Raw genomic sequence first — 21,491 nt, forward strand, 5'->3', positions numbered from 1 at the left:
TGGGAGAGCACACCTTGTGTTAGGACAGAGGAAGGGGAGGAGGGAATGGCTGGTGGGTCTGCCAATCCCCTGGACACTGGGTAGGCTGAGGTACACTGAAGTCACCTTCCTGCAGACAGACTGTGCCATTGTCCAAAGGTGTCAATCATGGAATATATCATTGCCTGTTGTCTGCCTTGGGTTTCCTCTATTCACTGTGTATGGCCCCCGGGGGGTAAGAGTAAGGTGAAGCTGGTGACAGAGGTCATTGACAGTGGGGGCAGGGGCATCAGGGACATATCCTCATACATGCTGGGTCAGTTCTGCATGATTGTGAACTGGCCAGATCTAACTCTATACCCCTTATAGGATGTGGATGATCCCCTCTTTGATATGAAGACTCCAGTCCTTTTTGTTATTGGTCAGAATTCCCTGAAGTGTCACCCTGAGGCCATGGAGGACTTCTGGGAGAAGATCTGTGCAGAAAACAGCTTGGTGATTATTGGGGGAGCTGATGATGATCTCATATGGGTAAGGTCCCCCTGGGGTTGTCACAGTGTTGGAGGAATGCTGTATGGTTCTGCTGTAACTGTAGGCTAATCTGCTTAATCAGGTAACAGTAAGCAATTATTTTTAGTTAATTTTATATCTATAAAAATGTCACAAAATTGGGTAAAAGAAAAATCCATATACCTCTAACCTGGATTTTTCAAATGTTGGCATATTGTATAAATGGAGGATAATTCTCAAAGTCAGGAAATGAACATCACTATGGTGGCATTAGACTCAGATTTCATCAGTTGTCTCCCAAATGTCCATTTCTGGCCCTGGACTCAATCCAGGATTCCATGTGGCTATGGTTGCCATGTTTCCTCAGTCTCCCCATCCCTACCCCATGAAACTGAGGACTGGGCCAAGAGGTAATCTACCACTGAGCTATACCTTTGCACTTTTTGGTCTTCATTTAGTTTAGTTTATTTGATTTTTGGTAGTGGGTATTTAACCCAGGCACACATTATCACTGAGCCACATCTCCAGCCCCCAACCCCTTTAAAATTTTTTTTGACATGGTCTCACTGAATTGCTTAGAGCTTTGCTAAGTTGTTGAGGCTCACATTTAACTTTAGATCCCCCTGCCTCAGCCTCCCAAGCCAATGGAATTAAAGGTGGGTGCCATCACACCAGATTGTTTTTTTATTTTGAGACAAGGACTCTCTAAGTTACCCAGACTGGACTCAAACTTTTTGCCTCAGCCTCCTGAATTGCTGGGTTTACCAGTGTACACCACCATACTATGATCTTGACACTTTCAAAAATGACTGGCCATTTATTTTGTAGACTGTTCCCCAGTTTAAGTTTTTGACATTTCTTCATGGTTATATTGAAGACATGTGTTTTTGGCAGAAATGCTTGTTGACTTTTCTCACTGATTCCCATAACAGAATTCCTGTTGGTTTGCCTTATCACCACCAATAATGCCTTACTCATGTGGTTAAGGTGGCTTCTTCAGTGTTCTCCACAATGAAATCACTGATTTCCCTTTGTAATAGGGAGAAGGATCCTTGGGACACTGTAAAAAATATGCTTTTGTCAATGTACTTTCACTGGAGTTTGCATTTTTAAATGCCCTGTTGAGGATTATATGCCCTGTTGAGGATGAATGAATGTAGATATTATTTGTATGAAAAACTTTTTTGATGTATTCTGGAGTACAAACACAGCTGAAATTTGTAATGAGATGGCTGTTCTTTTCTTATGATGCTGGAGTACAGACAGCTTTAGTTATGGTGTCATGGAATATACTGAAAATGAGGGTGTGGCTTTTATTGACATTGATTTTCTTAGTAATTCAGATATTCTCATCTACATGAGAAAGACATGATTTGCTGTAGGGAGTAGAGGAAGTTAGGACTACTGTTCCTCAGAGTTACCTTGTGGGATTCTTAAAGATTTGCCTCATTTTTTTCTATTTTTTTTTTATTTTTGCAGTACTGGGGATTGAACCCAGGGATGCTCCACAACTTAGCTTTATCTTCAGCACTTTTAATTTTTGATCTTGATGCAGGGTATCACTAATTTGCTGAGCTAGATCTCAGACTTTCAATATTAAGGCTCTGTCCCCTCAGTAGTTGGGATTATAGGTGTTGCTGCATACCTGGCTGAATGGTGCTGAGAGTGTTAGATAACACTAATAATGTCCCTTTTGCTTAGAAATTTGGTCACTCACTGTCTTCATCTGAATGTGGGGACCTGGTTTTCTCTTTGTCAGGATTCCCAATCAGAAGCTGGGGTTTTAAGGCTAGCTTTCAAAGTGGGGAATCCAGTCAACTATTACACCTTTATTTTTATTTCAAGAAATGCACCATGTTTCACATTGTCAATGTTCAAAAGCAGCTGTCCTAATAATAGGACCCAGGGGCAAAATACACTGCACAGTGTTGGGTGAAGGTTAGGGTTAGGGTTAGGGTTAGGGTTAGACAATATATACCATACAGTGTTGGGTAGTGTACTGCACTTCTGCCTGACAGACTCCAATGTTTTGCTACATGTGGTCAGATAATAAATGTGTCCTTGTAGGAATGGACTATGATACAGTGGAACCACTTGGCACAGTTCAGTAATGCAAAAAAGAAAGAGTAGAGTCAAGGTGTCTCAACAGAAGGCAGTGGGGGCTCTAACAATTTCAGTTGGTGATGTAGATAAACATGATTGGTTGGTTTCCAAATATTCCACTTCGATTAGAGGTAACAAATAGTATTTACTTTTGTTCATGTGCTTTATATGAGTATCATAAATGCCTGGATTATTCATAAATGTATGAACAAAGGCAGGAAACATTTTATAAATTAGTTGAATTTCAAAAGACATCACTTACACATCTAAAATGATGCAACAAAAACCCATCAGAAGGAATAAAGTGTAATACTCCTGGACCCACTTCCATCCAAGATGATATCAGATTTGTCATGAGAAGCCACTTGATTTTCAAATGGCAAGAACAATGGCGAAGTCAAAACAAGCCATGTGGAGTTTTTCATATTGTCAAAAATGTAATGTAATCCTTTGTTTCAAGTGTTTTGCTCCTTTTTACCCAAAATAATTGGACAAGTCATAATTGGACTGGTCATAAAAGTAACTTCTTTGTATATTGTGTAATGGATAAAAAGATTTGCCCAATGTCCTATTTGTAGGATGGATTATATGCATGTAAAAGATACTATATACCCACACTATCCTATTTATAGGAAAATGTGTATTTTCATCCTTAATGATAATAAAAATATATAAGCTTTAGCTGGACACCATGGTGCACTCCTATAACCCCCAGCGGCTCAGGAGGCTGAGGCAGGAGGATCACGAGTTCAAAGCCAGCCTCAGCAGAAATGAGGCACTAAGAAACTTAGTGAGACCCTGTCTATAAATAAAATACAAAATAGGGCTGGGGAGTCAAGTGCCCCTGAGTTCAATCCCTGGTGCCAAAAACTGTGTGTGTGTGTGTGTGTGTGTGTGTGTAAACTTTAGCATTTCCAACCTATTTTAATGAACCTGTCTCAATTTTATTAAAATATTCCCAGAATTGAAATTTGGGGGCTTAATAGGTTTAAGGTGTTCCACTGAGACAGAAGCAAAAGTTGGCATTTCCCTCAATGCAATCCCAGTCCTATTTCCTTTTGTTTTCTGTAGTTACAAATCCTAGGAATTTCCACTTCAATATCAGCTTCCTAAGAAATCCAAACTATAACATGTGACTCCAGTATTCCGCCCAATGGTCAAATTTCATACCTTCATTTTACACCCCTGGTCTTAACGTGAAACCTCCCCAGAGCCTTTCTTGGAGTAGGAATGTGTGTGTATGTACATGTGTGTATGCATAAACAATCATCATAGATAACTCTTTTGTCCCTACTGGCTTTAGGAATTAATACAATCATAATGTTAATAATAATAGTCATAATAACTATTTGCTGTGCTCTTTGGTGAAATACCACCTAAGAATAATAACTAATTGGCTACATTTCACCACTGATATATTAACAGTAATTTTTCTTAACTACTTTTGTGCTATTAAATCAATGGAATAAAAATTGATATGACAGACAATATATTTCGCCACATTTTTAAATGATGAAGCTGAGACTCAAGTACTTGTAGTCATTGCTAGTTTTCCACACTACTGGGAATCGTGTTCAGTTGCTGTTTTTTTTTTTTAATTTTATTTTTTTATTTATTTCTACCATTCTTTTCACCATATAGTGGACAAATAATTTCAATTTTTTTTAGATAAATTCATAGATGACTGGAACATAATAACTAATTATTTTCAATTTGACTTCAGTCAGGATGAGCATATCCTTCTTTTATGATTCTATTCATCTCAATATGCAAGAAAATTTAGACTCTGCCAAATAATTTGGACTTAGGACTATAGAGGTCATTTGTTACATAAATACACATCAACTCTTCCCCACATGCCAACTGTATTCATTTGGAGCATCATGGGGGGGGGTAGGATTTTAACTTCACACATTTGTCAGTGGAGAAAAGTGTGGTGATTGATTTGTGATGTCTGGTATGAAAACATGAATCTGTAGTGGTAGCTTGAATGATTTTTGCTCTTAATTCTGAATTTGATGAAATGCTTCTTATGTGAGTAGGGAAAACTAGCCCTAGATAGAGTAAATGTTTCAATGTCTACTTACACACACACACTCAAAAAATGGTGGTTCAAGACTAGAATCCAGGAGGAATCTCTTACCCCATTAATAGTACATTTTCTTTTTCTGTATCAGATAAAAATATATTTAATTTAAATGAAAAAGAGTAACCTGACTGAGAACAAAGCCATTTCCTTGTCTCTTGTGCTGTTGAATACAATGTCTACTCCCTTTTGGTTGTCATTTAAATTTAATATAATTCAAATTAAATAAAACTTAAAACTTTAGGCATTCAATCATAGAGGCTATATTCAGTATGGGATAGCATACAGAATATTTCCAGCATGAGTTAAAGTTCTATTGGATGGCCCTGTAATATCAATAGGTGTCTGCAATTATTCTTATGTTCACATATTCCTGTGACATAGTGAATACTCAACAAAAATTAATAGAGGGAGGTAATTGATGTTAAGAGAAACCTAAAAGTTCTTTAGAGTATGCACAGGCTACATCAAATTTATGTATCCCCTGGGACAATTTCTGTCCAAAGTTAACATTTTGCCTTTTGAAAGTACATGGGAATAAGAGTACATTTTGAACTTCATGAGTACCACATGCCTGGTAATAAATTCTGTGTCTTTATACTCTATACTCATCTTTCATGGGAATTTGTCCACACTGCAAGGAAAATATTGATCAGCCTATTTCTTGTGGTAAAAACATGATCTATATTCATCTATATAGATATCCAATATATCTATATTTATTTTTTACTTAATTATTTTAGTGTTGATAATAACCATCTGTTTATGAGACTTTTCTATGAATATAAGGGTGTTACATATAGTCATCTCTAAGTTCAAATCTGCATATATGTAGATCACACTTTCTTTTGTTAAAGCTAATATTTAATGAGTATCCACTCTTACCTTCAATTACATGTTTAATCCTCACAATGACTGTGAGTGGTAGGATTCCATAGATAACAAAAGTAAAATTTCAAATGTAATTTTTTGAAGATGTCAAATTAGTAAATGATTATGAAATATGATCTTAGGTCTGTGTCTATGTGTATGGCTTATTTTATAAACCAATATACTACCTTGACTGATAGGGTGCTCTATAAGACAACTACTTCAGCCCCATTCTTGGTTATTTGTCCATTTTTTCATCAATACTCTAGATTATTTGATTAAGGATGCACTCAGATTAAGACATAACAGATCTGGACATAATGTTCCAGGGTCTGATTCAAACTCTGCTTCTTTTGCTAATTGGACAGGCAATATTTTACAGATCACCTACTTTCCCCAAACCTTAATTATCTTCACCCAAGCAAGACCATCTCACAGGACTTTTTTTTTCTTTTTTTTCTGGATTGAACCCAGAAGCACTTAACTACTGAACCACATCCTTAGACCTTTTAAATATTTTGTTTAGAGACAAGGTCTTGCTAAGTTGCTTAGGGACTCACTAAGTTGCTGAGGTAGAGCTTTGAATTCCCAATCTTCTTGCCTTACTTTCCAAGCTGTTGGAATTACAGGCTTGAGCCACTGCATGTCACTGGACTGTTTTGAGAGTTGAACGTCTACACAAAAGAAAAACCAAACTTGCATGCTCTCCTTTGGTGGTCAATGGGAGACACAATCTTTTGTTTTTTTCTCAATGTCAGAACTTACCTGATTTTAAATATGGAATTTAGGTTTCTTCATCTGTAATTTGAAAATTCTTACCCTAAACTCTCGGGATTAAATGAAATGATTAAGGGAGCTGGAGATGTGGCTCAAGCGGTAGCATGCTCGCCTGGCATGCGTGTGGCCCGGGTTCAATCCTCAGCACCACATACAAAGATGTTGTGTCCGCCGAATACTAAAAAATAAATATTAAAAAAATTCTCTCTCTCTCTCTCTCTCTCTCTCTCTCTCTCTCTCTTTCTTAAAAAAAAGGAATGATTAAGTAAAACTTGAAAAAAAAAACATAGAATCAAAGGTCAGTGGTAATGATGTCAGCACATCTTATAAAGCTTAGCATGATCCAGGCCCTATATTAATCATTTTATAGGCATGTTTTGCTAAATCACCCCAAAGCTTCTATCAAGGCATTACTCTTGGTATTTCCATTATTTTAACTGGAAAATCTGGTTACATGGCTTGAAAATAGTAAAGACAAAGTTCAAACCTATGACCAGGCTGAGTGCATGGCCCTCATATGATACTGCCTCTGTTTCATAGAGTGGCATGCAAGGAAGTATACAGAATGGAAGAACCTCAATTTTCTGCTGAACATTTTAAAATATTCTCCAGAGACAGTGGGTCCAGCGGCTTCAAGTCATGCTCCAGCTTCCATTCCTCAGCCCCCTCTTAGCTCACAGGAGCTGGATTTCCTCATTGATCATTTCCTTTTTAATAACACCCTCCCATTCATCTACCCTTCCTTCCTCACACCCCTTGGCGTGTTGACAGTGGCTGGAATTTCCCATTAAAGCAGTCATTCTTGTAGAAAGGGGAACTGACATGATTAATGTCAGTCAGTGCCTAAAGGTAGGAGCATGCACATCTGCACTCAGGTAATTGGAAGAATGGCATGTCCCAAACACATCTGAAATACTTTCTAAAAGTTGCTGTAAAACAGAGAGACCCAATTCTCCCATTTCAGTTTCTTTCATAGGTATGACTGTTTAGGAAACCTAGAGTCGGAAAATGTTAAAATCAACCTGGGCATTTGAAATTGTCTGTTTGCTTAACGTGCAGGGGAAGAAAACGAGGTTCAGAGTGGATGTGTAACTTGTCCAAGGTCGTTCTGATATTTCAGTGCAACAGGCAGGAGGAGAACCTGTGCCTTTTGATTCCAACCATTGACCCCTGATTTTTCATTACCAATTTCATCCAGCTATTCTTCCATCTGCCTCCACTGGGATCAGAAATGAAGTTGAATTGACTTCCATAAGTGAGTTCTCCATTTTCCCCCAGAGTGAAGCTCCTTAGGTATCTTGCTGATAGAATTCTTAATAAGTTTCTCCTTTTAAAAAGACCCACTTCTTTCCTTGCCCAACAACTTCTTGCTGGTTGGTCCTCTGTGAACAGACCATTCCAACTGGCTCCAAAGTCTCTCTCTGCCTCACTGCTCCACTGCATTCTTTAACTTTCTTCTTCCAAAGGCACAAGGCAGTATCATGCTCTGAATTTAGAGTGGAAAATGGGAACTATCTGTGCAGTTGGAAAAAAAATGACAAGGAGGAAACAGAGGCCCCTCTGCCACTCGTACGTTTTCAAAGACAAAATGAAAAATCATCCCTACATTCCCCTGGGGATGAACTTCACCAAGTAGGCAGAGGTCTTTCAAGACTCTCCTGTCTAGTTATTTTAAATGTATTCTTACTACATGAATTCGAAGTTTAAAGTAAACAAACGAACAAGCAGTTCCCTAGAAAATGTACCACATTAGTATCTATAGTCATTAGATGGTGTTTTAATATGTGGCCAGCTGTTTGACCTTGAATGAGTCTCTGCAATTTTGAAGAAAGATGTGATATATTCCAAACACCCTTATGTTCTAATAACTTAAGATAATTTACAGATCCATACAGAGTATGTTAGCACCACTTTGGTCTCTCAGATTATGGACCTGTGCCATGGTGCCTGGATCACTCTGTATTAATTTTGCCTTAAGTAAGAACCACTTCAGTTGGCTATGATTCTTCACCTTGTGAGGTGACCCAAACTTTTGTATCTGAAAGGCACAGTGACTTAGAAATTCTTAGAAATTCTCTCTGGATTAGGTTGTTGGGTTTTCTATTGATCTTCTTAATGCATGTTAATACTAAGAGAACTATCATGGATCTGCTATGTTCCAGATATATTGTTCCTTGCTTTCATTGTGACAAATCACTCCAAGTTGTAGTCCAATTTCCCTTGATAGTCAAGATCTATTCCCAGCCAACACGATGGCTTCATAATTTGCCTGTCAATTCAGAGGCATGAGAAGTCCAAACCAATAGGGTAGAATCTGTAGGAATCACTGTTATGTCTCCTGGTGGAGGAATTACTTCCTCTACAACTATACTAATTAGGCAATCAGATAAAAATGTATGTGCTTGAGAAGCCAACATTTTGCCAGTGAGTCACTATGGGTTACAGTGAGGGGTTCTATTGCTGTCTCTACCCCTTGATTCTTGTGAATTCTGGTTGTAGAAGAAATACTACCATATTATGAATATTGATTCAAAGATATGCAATCTTCTGGAAAATATTTTTCCAGCCCTGCAAGGAGATACCACCTTGTTCCTGCTGTAACTATATCTTCAAATGACCATTTTACCATTGTATCAAGCTAAGGGATTCAAGATGGTGTGCAACATGGTGAGATCAGTGTATTCCTTGAGGATGAGTTCAATTATGCTTCTTTTGTTGTGAAGTGAGTTCAAAGCAATGCAGTGTAAAGTAACATAATAGTAAATAGTATTAAATCCTTTGATGGTAGTTTTGGCAGAAACATTGTATCCACGAGAAGTAAATCCAGAGTATCTATTCTAATAATACTACTTCTTCCATGATTGCGGCAGTACAATGCAATCCATCTGTCATCAGTTAGTTGAATGATCACACCATGAAATATTGCCATATCACAAACTTAATACCATTTTCTCTTGATGGCTAATTGTGTGCTCAACAACACAGCTTTGTAAGTCTTATACATTGTATTTTAAATTATATTGGACATAAATATTGGAATTGTAACCCCAAAATTTTTAATACTGTCTCTTATATTTGCCCATGCATTCACTTTTATCAGAGATACTTATTTAATTTTTTTACATGGCTTCAAGTCCCTCTCTAGTGTTCTTTCATTTCAACCTAAGGGACTCTGTTTAGCATTTCTCTTAAGACAAGTCTAGGAGTAATGTATTACCTCAGCTTTTTTTGTTCTGCAAAAATGTCTTAATTTCTCTTTCAGTTTTGAAGGATAATTTTTGCATATATAGACTTTTTATTGATTTTATTTTCCTCACAGCACTTTAAACATGGACAACCATGGTATCTGATTGGAGAGCAGCTTTATTTTTATTGAGGAGCTTTATCATGATGACAGATTTTTCTCTTGATATTTTCACAACTAATCATGCCTCTGGCATTTGATAAACTGATTATAATGTGTGGTGGTATGGGTCTTCTTGTATTTATCCTACCAGATAAAATTGTTGGATTTGTGGATTCATGTGTTTCATAAATTTTGGAAAGTATTTGGCCATTATTTAATTCAATAGTCTTTCATCCCATTTTCCTCTCCCTTCTCTTTCTTGGTGCTCATAGAGTGCTTGTGTTTGTCTACTTAATGGTTTCCTAAAGTTTCTGGCACCTTGACTACTTTTATTTATTCATTTTCTTTAAATTTCTCAGATTCAGGAATTTAAATTGTCCTCTTTCCTGTTTGCTTGTTTTACTTTTCCTGCTTGTTTGAGCCTATTATTAAACTAATGATTTTTTTTGTATTTTTTTTTCCTTTGGCTTTAAAAATTTATTATAGAGCCATTTTTAATTATTTTTAAATTTGTTTGAGCCATTTTAATAGCACTCCCCAGAGTTATATTTCCAAAGTTGGAAATTGCCTTAGAAAGGAGGTAGAAATCAAGTATCATTTAATTGTCACTTTTTTGTTCCAATAATCCCTCCAAATTGATGTGATTAATTCTTTTTTTTTATTGGTATTTTATTCATTTATTATTTTACTTTTCAGGTTCAGAATTTATGTTTGTTTTTTTTTCATAATTTCTATTTAATTGTGGACAATTTTTATTTCATTCCTACATCATTTTCTCTTTTTATCCATATAAACTCTGGGGATATTTGTTTTGAATCTTTTGGTTTAGTAAGTCCTATTGCTAAGATTGCTCAGGACCAGTTTCTGTCAATTTTTTGAAGTTTGTTCCTTTTTGTATCCTTTGTTGCTTTTTTTTTAAAAAAAAACATTGAATATTTTAATGAGGTACCTCAAAATCAGATTCCTTTCCCCTGGGTTCTTCTGTAAATTTTTTTTTGTTCTGTTTTTTTTTTTTATTTTTATTTACTGAAAACTGCAGTAGTTCATTTAATGACTTTCCAAAATATTTTTACAAAACTATATCTTGTCATGTGTGATCATTGAAGTCTTTGTTACTTCAGCTCATGCACAGCTAATAATTTGAAAGAAATTTCCTCAAAATCCAGAGATTAAAAAAAAGTAAGATAAAAATAAGTAAACATCTAAACAAATCAACTCTCAGAGTCTTTGTTCATGGGCTCTGTGCTGGGGCACTCTAACAGTTAATCAACTAGAATTGTTTAACAGTTAATCAGCTAGAATTGTATTTGACTGAGAGATCAATTCCATATGAAATGTTTGGGCTGCTTCAAATCTTCTCTGAGTGGGTAAGTTTCCCTACGTATCTGTTTGCCTTTATAAATTCCTCCTTATAGATGAGTACTTTTGAATGTCTGAATTTCCCAGAGAATCTCCTCCTGCTTTTCCTCTCTGGCCTTTGGATATCAATTGTATATTTGTATCCAAAGGACTTTTCCCCAGGGACCTACTTGGTCACCTTGAAGTTCTAGGATTGCCCAGGACTTTTCTAGCTAGAGTTTTCAATTAGGCAAAAGAAAGATGAGCGCTTTATCAGCAGTCCTGGTATTTCATTTTCTTTAACCTATTCCCATTTTTTAAATGATCCTGGGATTTTAAATGTTACATTTAGATGCTACAAGACATCTGACTAGAGATATGGATAGAGGAATTGTACATTTGTTTGCACTAAATTGAAAGCCGTGTTGAACTTTTCAATTAATTATATAACCATTTTAAACTTCACACTTTTCATTCAACTTAGACACACACAAAAATCTAGCAATAAGAATTTTTTAAAAAATTACTGGGATACATTATTTTTGATAATTTATCACACTAATGTTGAGAGCAATGCATACCGTCATCCCATATTGAAGACTTGCAAATGATTAACTTATTATAAACTAAAAAAAAAATAGATATACAGTTAAAGTTAGCATGTAAATATTTCTTTACTTAGAGAATTTTATCCTTTCCTTCTTTTACCTCAAAGAATATCTATTTAAAATTTCCTGGAGTGAAATAAGGATAACTTAGTAATAGTCTAATCCCAAAATTCTTACAGAAAAGTTCAAGAGAAAGAGTTTGAGATGATAGTATTCCAGAATAGGTCCACTTTCATTCAACAAAAAGAAGAGTTTTATAACTGAGCTATCTCACTTCTGCACTGCTCATCTATCTTTTATCCAAAGCTAGGTTTTATTGTTTGGCCAAGGTGGAAGTTTTATTAGAGCTATTGTGTACCCATTCTGACATCTGTGGTTTCACACTTTTTAAGTAGTAGATCTGACCCAGCTAAGCTCCCAATGGGACATATTGGACATGGAGGTGGACAGGAGATCATTTTGGTCACTTAGAGGTTGAGTTTGTCATATGCATTCTCCTCTCAGCCTCCACATCTAAATTCTGTATGCAATAGCAGAAGAGCTATTCTTTACATTCTTCATTCTCACCTGGTGGTTCACTGTGTGATCTCACCCTTGTCACCCATGGGATGAATTATCCAGACTAACTAATTTCACAGCCAGTAAATTACAGACATAGCCATCGAATCTCTGTCTCATTAGGGAAGGTTAATTTGAGTAGGCAATCAACAAAAATACATTGAGAAAGTCCAGCTTAAATAGAAGATTTCTCTACATCTAAGGCACACAATGAATTCACAACCTCAGCATCTGCCATCACCAGAGAAAACACTTAAAGAGAGAGAGAAAGAGAGAGAGAGAGAAAGAAAGAAGAGATTTCCTCTGATGAATGGTGAAATTCCAATTAGCATTTTAATTACTCAAACCAGACTCTCAGCTGTCTTCAAGATAACAACAAAACTCAGCAGCAGCTTTCGTATTAGTTCTGGGAAGGGAACTTGGCCCCTGAATTTGAAGCATAGCCCCTCAAGTTCTGTCTACCTTTCTCTAAATGAGTTACCTGATCACGTGTTCAGTGAAAGCTCTCACCATTGTATTACGTGGCTTTGCCGCACTATTTTACACCCGTGTTCCAGAAAACACAATCTCTCTTCATCTGTATCATATGCCAATGGCCAAAATTCTAGAAAGTTTGGGGACTATAATTAATGATGTGAAACAAAAATGTTGAGTAAAGTGTTCCTGAATGCCTTTGGTTCAACTCCCATGGAGGTTCCATGGTGTCTTCAAGTGTTTTTTTCTTGATATTCAGAGTACTGGATTTTCAATATTTATGAACAAAATACCATCAGTTTATTTTTATTCCTGGCATATCTTTAAAATTCACAAAAGATATATTTTATTCATTTTATGAAGATTTATGGAACAAAGATTTCAGTACACACATAGTATTTGTTCTAGTTCTACATAATTCCCAACCACTTTTTTCTTCCTGTAAAGCACTCTGTTATACTGTAATAGGAGAAGGAAAGTGTCCAAATCACTAGACTCATAAACAACATGAATTATATGTGATTCATGCTATAAATGAACTATGCTCAGTTCACATACCTTCCAAGCATATCTGAGGGAGGGTATTCAGTTGGTTAAAGCTTTAGAAATCCTAACTTAGTGGAAAGATAGATGGAACTAGGGGTTTAGATTTTGGAAGATTTGATGGAGGAAATAAAAAATGGGCAACATCTGTGTTCAATAACATAAATATATATTTTAACAGGCAAAAGATATATAAATGGGAAACATGTTTAAAATCATTCAGAGTTTAAGAGTTATCATGTTTGAGTGACCATATTTAGAATATCTGCCTGGTTACCAGTCACAGAAGTTATCTGCAGTACTTCTACACTGGGCTTGAGATTCAAGTACACAGTCTCTGACATTTTTTTTGTCAAAAATATTGTGATATCTAATTATGGTGCAATTAAAGTGATGATACAAATCTATATTTATTGACATGGAAAGATGCCCATGACATATTGCTGATTGAAAAATAAAACAAGTTCTAGAACAGTATGTTCAATACTTTTCCATTTACATAAAATCTTCTACATATTTCGCTGTATATCCATAGAGAAATGTTTAATAATGTTCACCCAAACATTAACTGATGATCCTTGGATGGTGAGCTCCAGATGATGGTTAAAGCTTTCTCTTTTTGAATATTTATAATAAACACATATTAACTGTTTTCAAAACAAAATTATTTTGAAATCAAAGAAAAATGCACTAGATAACTATAACTTTTTATAACATTTCTGAATTAGAATAAGCTCTTGATGAATGTAATTGATTTGGCATCATAGTAACATGATTGTCCATCCATTTATACTCTGCATGGGTTTGATAAAGTAATTTTATCTCTGAGTGTTTTAGTTTTATCTTCTTGAAAAATTAAAAAAGAAAGAGAGAGAGAGAGATGTAGTCCCTAACATATGGCCTTATGGTGGGGGGTTAGAAATGTACAATAAAACAATCTCAATTGATCTGAGTATATACAAGTACTTAACACATATTATGTTTTGGCCTTTGATAAATCTTCCATTGCTTCATTAATTCAGCTAATATTTTTGTCTTATTCAAAATCATATTCTTTTCTGATTTATTCAAAATAAATTACAGAGATAAAAAAGAAATATGCTTTTGAACTGATGGTAGTTTTTGTTTTTGTTTTCCAGGTGGTAAAATCCTTCCCTTAACAAAGTCTTGAAAATAAGTCATTGGTTCATGAACACACAGACTAATTTTCTCAATATCAGTTTTCTTTCTTAAAAATCCCAAACTACAGATACCCCTTTTTCCATTGTCTATATGTAAATATTTCTTGTGGAGGTAAAGACAAAGTCTGGTGCATTATTTTGTCCTTTCCATTTCTGAGGCCTATGTTATCTGCAGGTTTGTGTGTGTTTGTATGCTTTCTGGGTCATCTCATAACCAAACCATATAATAAAACATTAGCCATAATGAAGTGACCACCTGAAGACATAAATTGCAACTAGAGAAATACTGGGCCTGTCAAGTCCTTACATCAAATCTCAGGAGCAGTCTGTCTCATCTCTCACCTTTATGAACTTGGTGTCTTTTCTTCCACTATGCTCTTTCAAATCTCATCATTACCTCTGCTCAAGATAAGAATTGGGAATGACTTATCTATAGCCACCAAGAGACTTTCTTGGCTTATACTCCCTCAACAAAGCTGGGGCCCATTATTGTATCATAAATTAAAGCAGGAAAAAAACTGATATACTTTCTACATTTGTCACGTGCAAAACACACACACACACACACACACACACACACACACACACACACACACAGGTATTTTTCCATAGCGAATTTGTCACTTCAGTGAGTGGGTTTTCAAGTATCGGTAGTATTTGCTGTCAGAGGCAAACCTGGAATAGAATGGTACAGTGCTCATTTAGAGGAATTTCTCAGCACAGACAGTAGGATGTCAAAGCTGGCAGCACCAGGCTCCTCATGGTGCCTCCTCATGGTGCAGTGGGTGAGCCTCCAGATGGACTAGGTGTGGGCCAGCTTTAGTCAGCTTTTTGTCACTGTGACCAAAATAACTGACAAGAGCAGCCTAGAGGAGGAAAAGTTTATTTTGGGCTCAAAGTTTTAGAGGTTCAGTCAGAAAGCTGACTTCCTTGCTCTGGGCCTGAGGTAAGGCAGAACATCGTGGTAGAAGGGTGCGGTGGAGAAAAAATGTTCATGTCTTGGCATTGAGGAAACAGAGAAAGCAAAGTGTAAACCCCAAACCTCCAGTGATCTACTTCTTCTAGCCATACTTACCTGCCTGCAATAACCACTCAATACGATAGTTCTTTCAAATTATTGATTCATCAAATGGATTAACCCATTGACAGGTTGCAGCTCTCATACTCCATTCATTTTTTTTTTTATGAATACTTTTCGTTTCCTCACACATGGGCCTTCTGGGTCATCTCATAACCAAACCATATCAGACAGGGTGAAAAAATCAATAGCACTTATTTTATGAGTTGTGGCATTTTCTAATTCCTGGAAAAGAACAATATCCTCTTCAAGGAACTTTTAAAATTAAGACTCAAATCATTTTAGAGTGACAACTTGGCAGGAACAGGCAATATCAAGTTCCAAGACTTGTCCTGCCCAGCATCAAGGTAGAGAGAAAGCTCTTGTGATATAATTTCATGGGGATTTTGATGTGTTCTATTTATCTATTAGTATGCAAATATTTTGAGTTTGGATACCTGACAGTGAATCTGGCCTGAAAACCCAGAAACAAAAGAATTCCCCTCTTTACAAAGCTCCTAACATTATAAAGGAGATAGGAATTCCTTCATTGCAATATGATAATCACTGCTATTCCTTTCCTGGTGGGTAAGGAAAGGGCAAATCATAGAGGAAATAGCACGTGAAAAATAGAGCTAGCACCAAATTTGAGACACCACAGAATCGATTCCCCATGATTATGATATAAAATTGGTAAAGAAGTAAACTAGAATTCATATGCAAAAAAAAAAATAATAATCCCTTGTACCAATCAATCTGTGTTTCTTCAAGTGAACCATGAGGGATGAACAGAGTTGGATGAAGACCATGTTTTCACAAAGACAGATGGTAAAGTATCACTTTGTTCAAATCATAGTCTGCTTCTCTGTGATACTGAATACGTTCTTAAACTCTAAGTCTCAATTCCTTATCAACAAAATGGGTATATCATCACTGTCAAAGGAATATTTTTTTGTATGTTGATGTTTAGTTGTTCCAGCATCTTTAATGGAAAACACTGTCTTTCTTTCATTGTATGACATCTGCTCCTATGCAACAATCAGACAACAACATGTCCGTGGATCTACTGAGGGTCTCTCCACTCTGTTCTATTAATCTGCTTTTCTACTCTTTTGTTAATACCATATTGTCTTAGTGACTTTAAAATAGCCCTCAAGCATAACAGTGTCTGTCCTCCAAATCTGTTCTCCTGAAATAGTGAGTTATTCTGTTTTTCATTAATTCTGAAATATACTACAATGTTGGACACAGGACTTATAAAAAATATATAAAATATATGTTACATATATATGAATTATATACTATTATACATAATAAATTATATATCACATAATATTATAAATAATAACTCATATGTATTATATGTGGATTATACAAATTATATATAATTCATATTAATTATATATATATATAACTATATGTATAATTCATAAGTGAATGAATTCTGGTATCACCATGGTTCTTGGAGGGTAATGATATGTCAATATGGGTTCATTGTAACAGTTGGTGGAGTATATTCGCAGTGAAGGAGGCTATGCACCTGTTCATATAGGAGGTATATAGGACCTCTCTGTGCTTTCTTTCCAAACTTTGTGTGGACCTAATACTACACTAAAAATAAAGCTTATTAACTTAAAAACTTACATGACATTTAAAAATATATATTTATGTATGTAGTAGTTTAATTGTACTTGTAGATGAATAACTTAATTATATTTAAAACTATATTCGCAAATATAAAACACTTTTTAAAAAATAACATAATTAATATATATTAAAAATTAAAAATACCCATATATTTCATTATCTGATTATTAAAATTGAATAAGCAGAGTAATTATTCTTGGTGCATATTCATGTACTTAAATCAAATTCTTAAGCACATTTGTTTCTCATAGTGTATCACTCACTATTCTTCTTTTTCCTGAGGAATGGATTCTTCAATATGGTCTGATTATTTTCTTCACAAAATTGTTCAAAATCTTTTTCAAAGTTTCTTATTATGGTAATTAAAGTTAAAATTTCTGAAATCATGTATAGACCCTGCTGTGTAGATCTTACAATTTTAGTTAGTCAAGAACCAATTAGTCAAGGATCTACTTTGCTAAATGGAGTATATTATTTTATTTTTTTAAACTAAAATGTGTATTTCAGCCCAAATGTTTTTATAGTTAGGGTCTGTGACCTTACGTTGCAAGTTATTTTACAGGGCAAAATTCTCAAAGATATCAATCTCTATTTGGTTCTTTTTATTTTGCCAGACCCAGTTGCTTGAAAATTCAGAGCTTTATACATGTCCTTGCATCCCAGTGTAGTGTACATCTTCAGTATTCTGAACATTAAAAATGTGAAGTTTTGTCATCCCTCATATCACTGAATACCTTGTTAAAGATTCTGAACATGCATGCAAAATTTAAAAGACTGGATTAAAAAGGTGCTATCATTTTAAACTATCAGGATGGATTTATTCTTTCAAAAGGTAAATATTTCTAAAATTTGATTGATGAATAAACATCAAAGATAGAGTGGGACTTGCTCTTCTGTTGAATATCTTTTTAAAAAGCTCCATGATTAGATATAAGAATTGATTATGAGGAAAGCAGCAGCAATTTATTTTAAGCCTATTTTTTTTAATCTTGGCTTCTTAATGTAAAACAAGATAGTCCCTACCATGAGAGGTTCCACTGATATTTATATTAACATTAACACTATATATACAAATAATTTCACTTTTAGTGTTAATCTGTCATCTAACTTTACAAAAGCACTCCCCCAAATGATAGATGCATCATTTGACCAAAAAACAAAATTCTTCTAAAAGTTTTTTTTTTTTTACTACATCATAATCTTCATTACTGTCATTGTCACCATGTTATTTTGAGAATCAGCTCCTTTGATATTTACAACAGCAAATTATACCTGCACAAATCTTGCTTAACTTGCCTATTTGTAAAGTTTTCTTGGTGAAATGGAACCAGTATGTAAGGTGCTATCACTTCACTTTTTATATTTGCAGGAAAGGACTTTTTTTTAAAGTGTGAGAAATAGAATAATCATTTGACATCAATAAAAAGTCATCATTGCAGATGAATAGACATATATTTTCTGGGCAATCTCCAGGGTTCATTAGTTGTTTGGATAACAATACAGAAACTGATAACTTGAAGCAGATCTTTCTTTACCATATTTGTGTATCCTGTTTTTCATGGTCAGCAATAGCACTCTGATCTTTACAGAGTTGATAAATATGTTTTGAAGGTGACTTTCACCTTTGGTAGCCTGCAGAATGATGAACAGCATGTGACCAATTCATCCTTAGCACCTTGGTGACTCCAAGCCAAACATTAAACAGGAATGAGGCTCAGATGGAGCAGTGCAGGTCAGAGGAGCCACTGGCATACCCACAAACTCGCAAAAAGACCAAACGTTTCTTATTCTAAAATTCTTAGTTTTGAGGTGGTTTGTTATATAGTAATCAGCAACAGTTAAACACATGCTAGCTGTAGAAAGTAAAACAAGACAGCCATGTGTGGTGCATGTGGTATATACTTGTAATCCCAGTGATTCAGGAGGCTGAGGCAGGAGGATCACAAGATTCTGGCCAGCCTCATTAACTTAGAGAGACCCTGTCTCAAAATAAGAATAAAAAGGTCTGGGGCTGGGGTTGAGGTTCAGTGGGGTAGAGTGCTCAGCTAGCACTTTCGAGGCACTGGGCTAGATCCTCAGCACCACATAAAAAAATAAATAAATAAAATAAAGATATTGTGTCCAAGTACAATTAAAAAATATATAAAAATAAATGAAATAAAAAATTCTGAGGTTATAGGATAGTGGGTAAAGCACCCCTGGGTTCAATCCCCAGTACCCAAAATAAATTTTTTAAAAATTAAAAAAAAGAAACAGGAGAGAATCAAGATGCATTCACCCCTCCCTCCTACCCAGCCCTCTGCCCTTCACTGCAGTCTCTTCCTCTCTGCAGCCGCTGGTAACCAACCTTCAACATACATCTGGCTTTGCCTTTCTTTTTGAGCAACATTTATAAACACATACGGAAAGATAATGTCACAGAAAGCTACCATACGTGTAGCATGGTTTTCACCCCCATTTGGGAATATATCACAAAATAGTATAAACCAATCAATATATAAATTAATGCTCTTTGAATTTTGTTTTAAATAAAGATGCATGTCAGATTGGATGTTGGCTACCAGAAGCAACAAGGAGAATATGGAGTAATAGGGATAGGAGGGAGGGGGTTAAGTCTGTCTTTATGTACCCTTGCACTGCCTTATTTTACTGTTCTAATATCTTTGTGCATAGAAATATATCTATACAAATAAATATTATTTCATATAAGTAGGATCATGTAAGGTAATTTTGTGCAGCTTTTTAAAATTTTGTCTATTTTCGCACCCCCCCCCCGCACACACACCAATCCCTTTCACATCGCAACTTTGCAGAAAACATTCCATACTTCATGCATGTTTAAGAGCCTTGCACCAGGATACATATACTAATATACATACATGTGCCTGTCTGTATGCAAGACTAGCAGGGGATTTTTCCAATTTTTCTTTCCCAAATGAAGTCTTATTTTACACATTATTTTTCTTATTACACATATTTTCTACTTCCCAGTTTTCTGATCAATAATACCTTGTGGAATTCTCTTTGTCAGGTAGTATAGTTCTAATCCATTATTTTTAGTAGCTATATAGAGTCCCTTGGTCTAAATGTGCTATAATTTATTTTATAATTTCCCCTCTTTGTTTGTCACTTTATTACTACTTTCTGCCACTATGAATAATTCTACAATAAACATCTGTATTCATAGATCTCTATAACTTGAGTCTTTATTTCTGTGAAATAGGCCCCAAGTAAAAAATGCTGAGTCAAAGGTTAGGTATATTTTTATTTTTAACAGCTGTTGCTCTATCACTGTAACAAAAAAATGTAACAATTTATATGTCACCTGCATTTGTGATATTCATAGACACCTAATGAACAAGAAGTGTGATCTCATTGTTACATTAATTTTTATTACTCCAACTTCCAGCAAGTTTGTGCATCTTTTTCCTGAGCTTATTATTCATTTGCCCAGATCTCATGAGAAACACCTTTGTAAATGCTGTTTTTTCTATTGGACATTTTTTGAACTTAAAAAATTATTTCTATTGAATAAATATTATCCATCTGTCATCTATGTTGCAATTTTTTCAACTCAATTGTTTGTATTTGAATTCAATTATGGTGACTGATCACTGAATTCATTAACATTAAGATTTTCACTAAAACTAAGAAATTCATACTTTTGCATTATGTTTTAAGATGTATAGCTGTCAAATTTTACTTTTTAATTAAATATTTTTTTTCAGTGTAAGATAAGTATCTATTTTTTTCCTATACAGACATTTGTCCTGAGACCATATATTAAATAAACCATCACTGTATCAATAAAGTTAACTACCATATAATTCTACATTGAGTTCTCATAAAGCATACATATTCTGATGTACTGAACTAGTTATTCAAGATTATGACATATTAATTTATTAACAATGATCTGATAGTATTTTCTCTTAATAGATAAAGGGCCACTCTGAAATTGGTACATTTCTTGAATTCTCCAGGCCATTTTCTTTCAAAAGATATGCTTAATCTTATTTTGGAATATATTTTATATGAAAAATTATAAAATGTTTATGCAGCATAACAGGAACAATGGATTATCACATCAATCAATAACAGCTTAAGAAATAAAATATTAGCACTGTTTTTCAAACTTCTATAAGTCATACCCTCAATGAAATCTCTGTTCCAACCTTGCATAAATGAACTCTTTTAATTATTTTAATCGAGGAATTGGCTACTTGCTTTTTTCATAGCTTTAGTATAATTGCTAAATTTGGGGGTGTATCTCAGATTTAACATGAAAGAAAAACCAAATTTTTCTAAACAAAAAGGCTAATTTATATACCTACCAGTTATGATTTTTTTAATCCATCCTTTCTAATAGTTGTCTTTCTAGATTTTGAAAATTTTGTTAATCTTCTGGCCATGT

At 34.9% G+C, this 21,491-nt stretch overlaps 1 protein-coding gene across 1 annotated transcript in view; it reads left to right on the forward strand.

Annotated features, from left to right (window-relative positions):
- LOC144252570 (KAT8 regulatory NSL complex subunit 3-like) overlaps positions 1–21,491 on the forward strand; it is a 162,727-nt gene that overhangs the window by 13,251 nt on the left and 127,985 nt on the right. The window contains 3 exon segments of the mRNA XM_077794812.1: positions 139–165; positions 167–214; positions 349–510. Of these exon segments, the coding sequence (XP_077650938.1) occupies positions 139–165; positions 167–214; positions 349–510 (237 nt within the window).

This window comes from Urocitellus parryii, unplaced genomic scaffold (genome assembly GCF_045843805.1).
Source record: "Urocitellus parryii isolate mUroPar1 unplaced genomic scaffold, mUroPar1.hap1 Scaffold_48, whole genome shotgun sequence".
Lineage (NCBI taxonomy): Eukaryota > Metazoa > Chordata > Mammalia > Rodentia > Sciuridae > Urocitellus > Urocitellus parryii.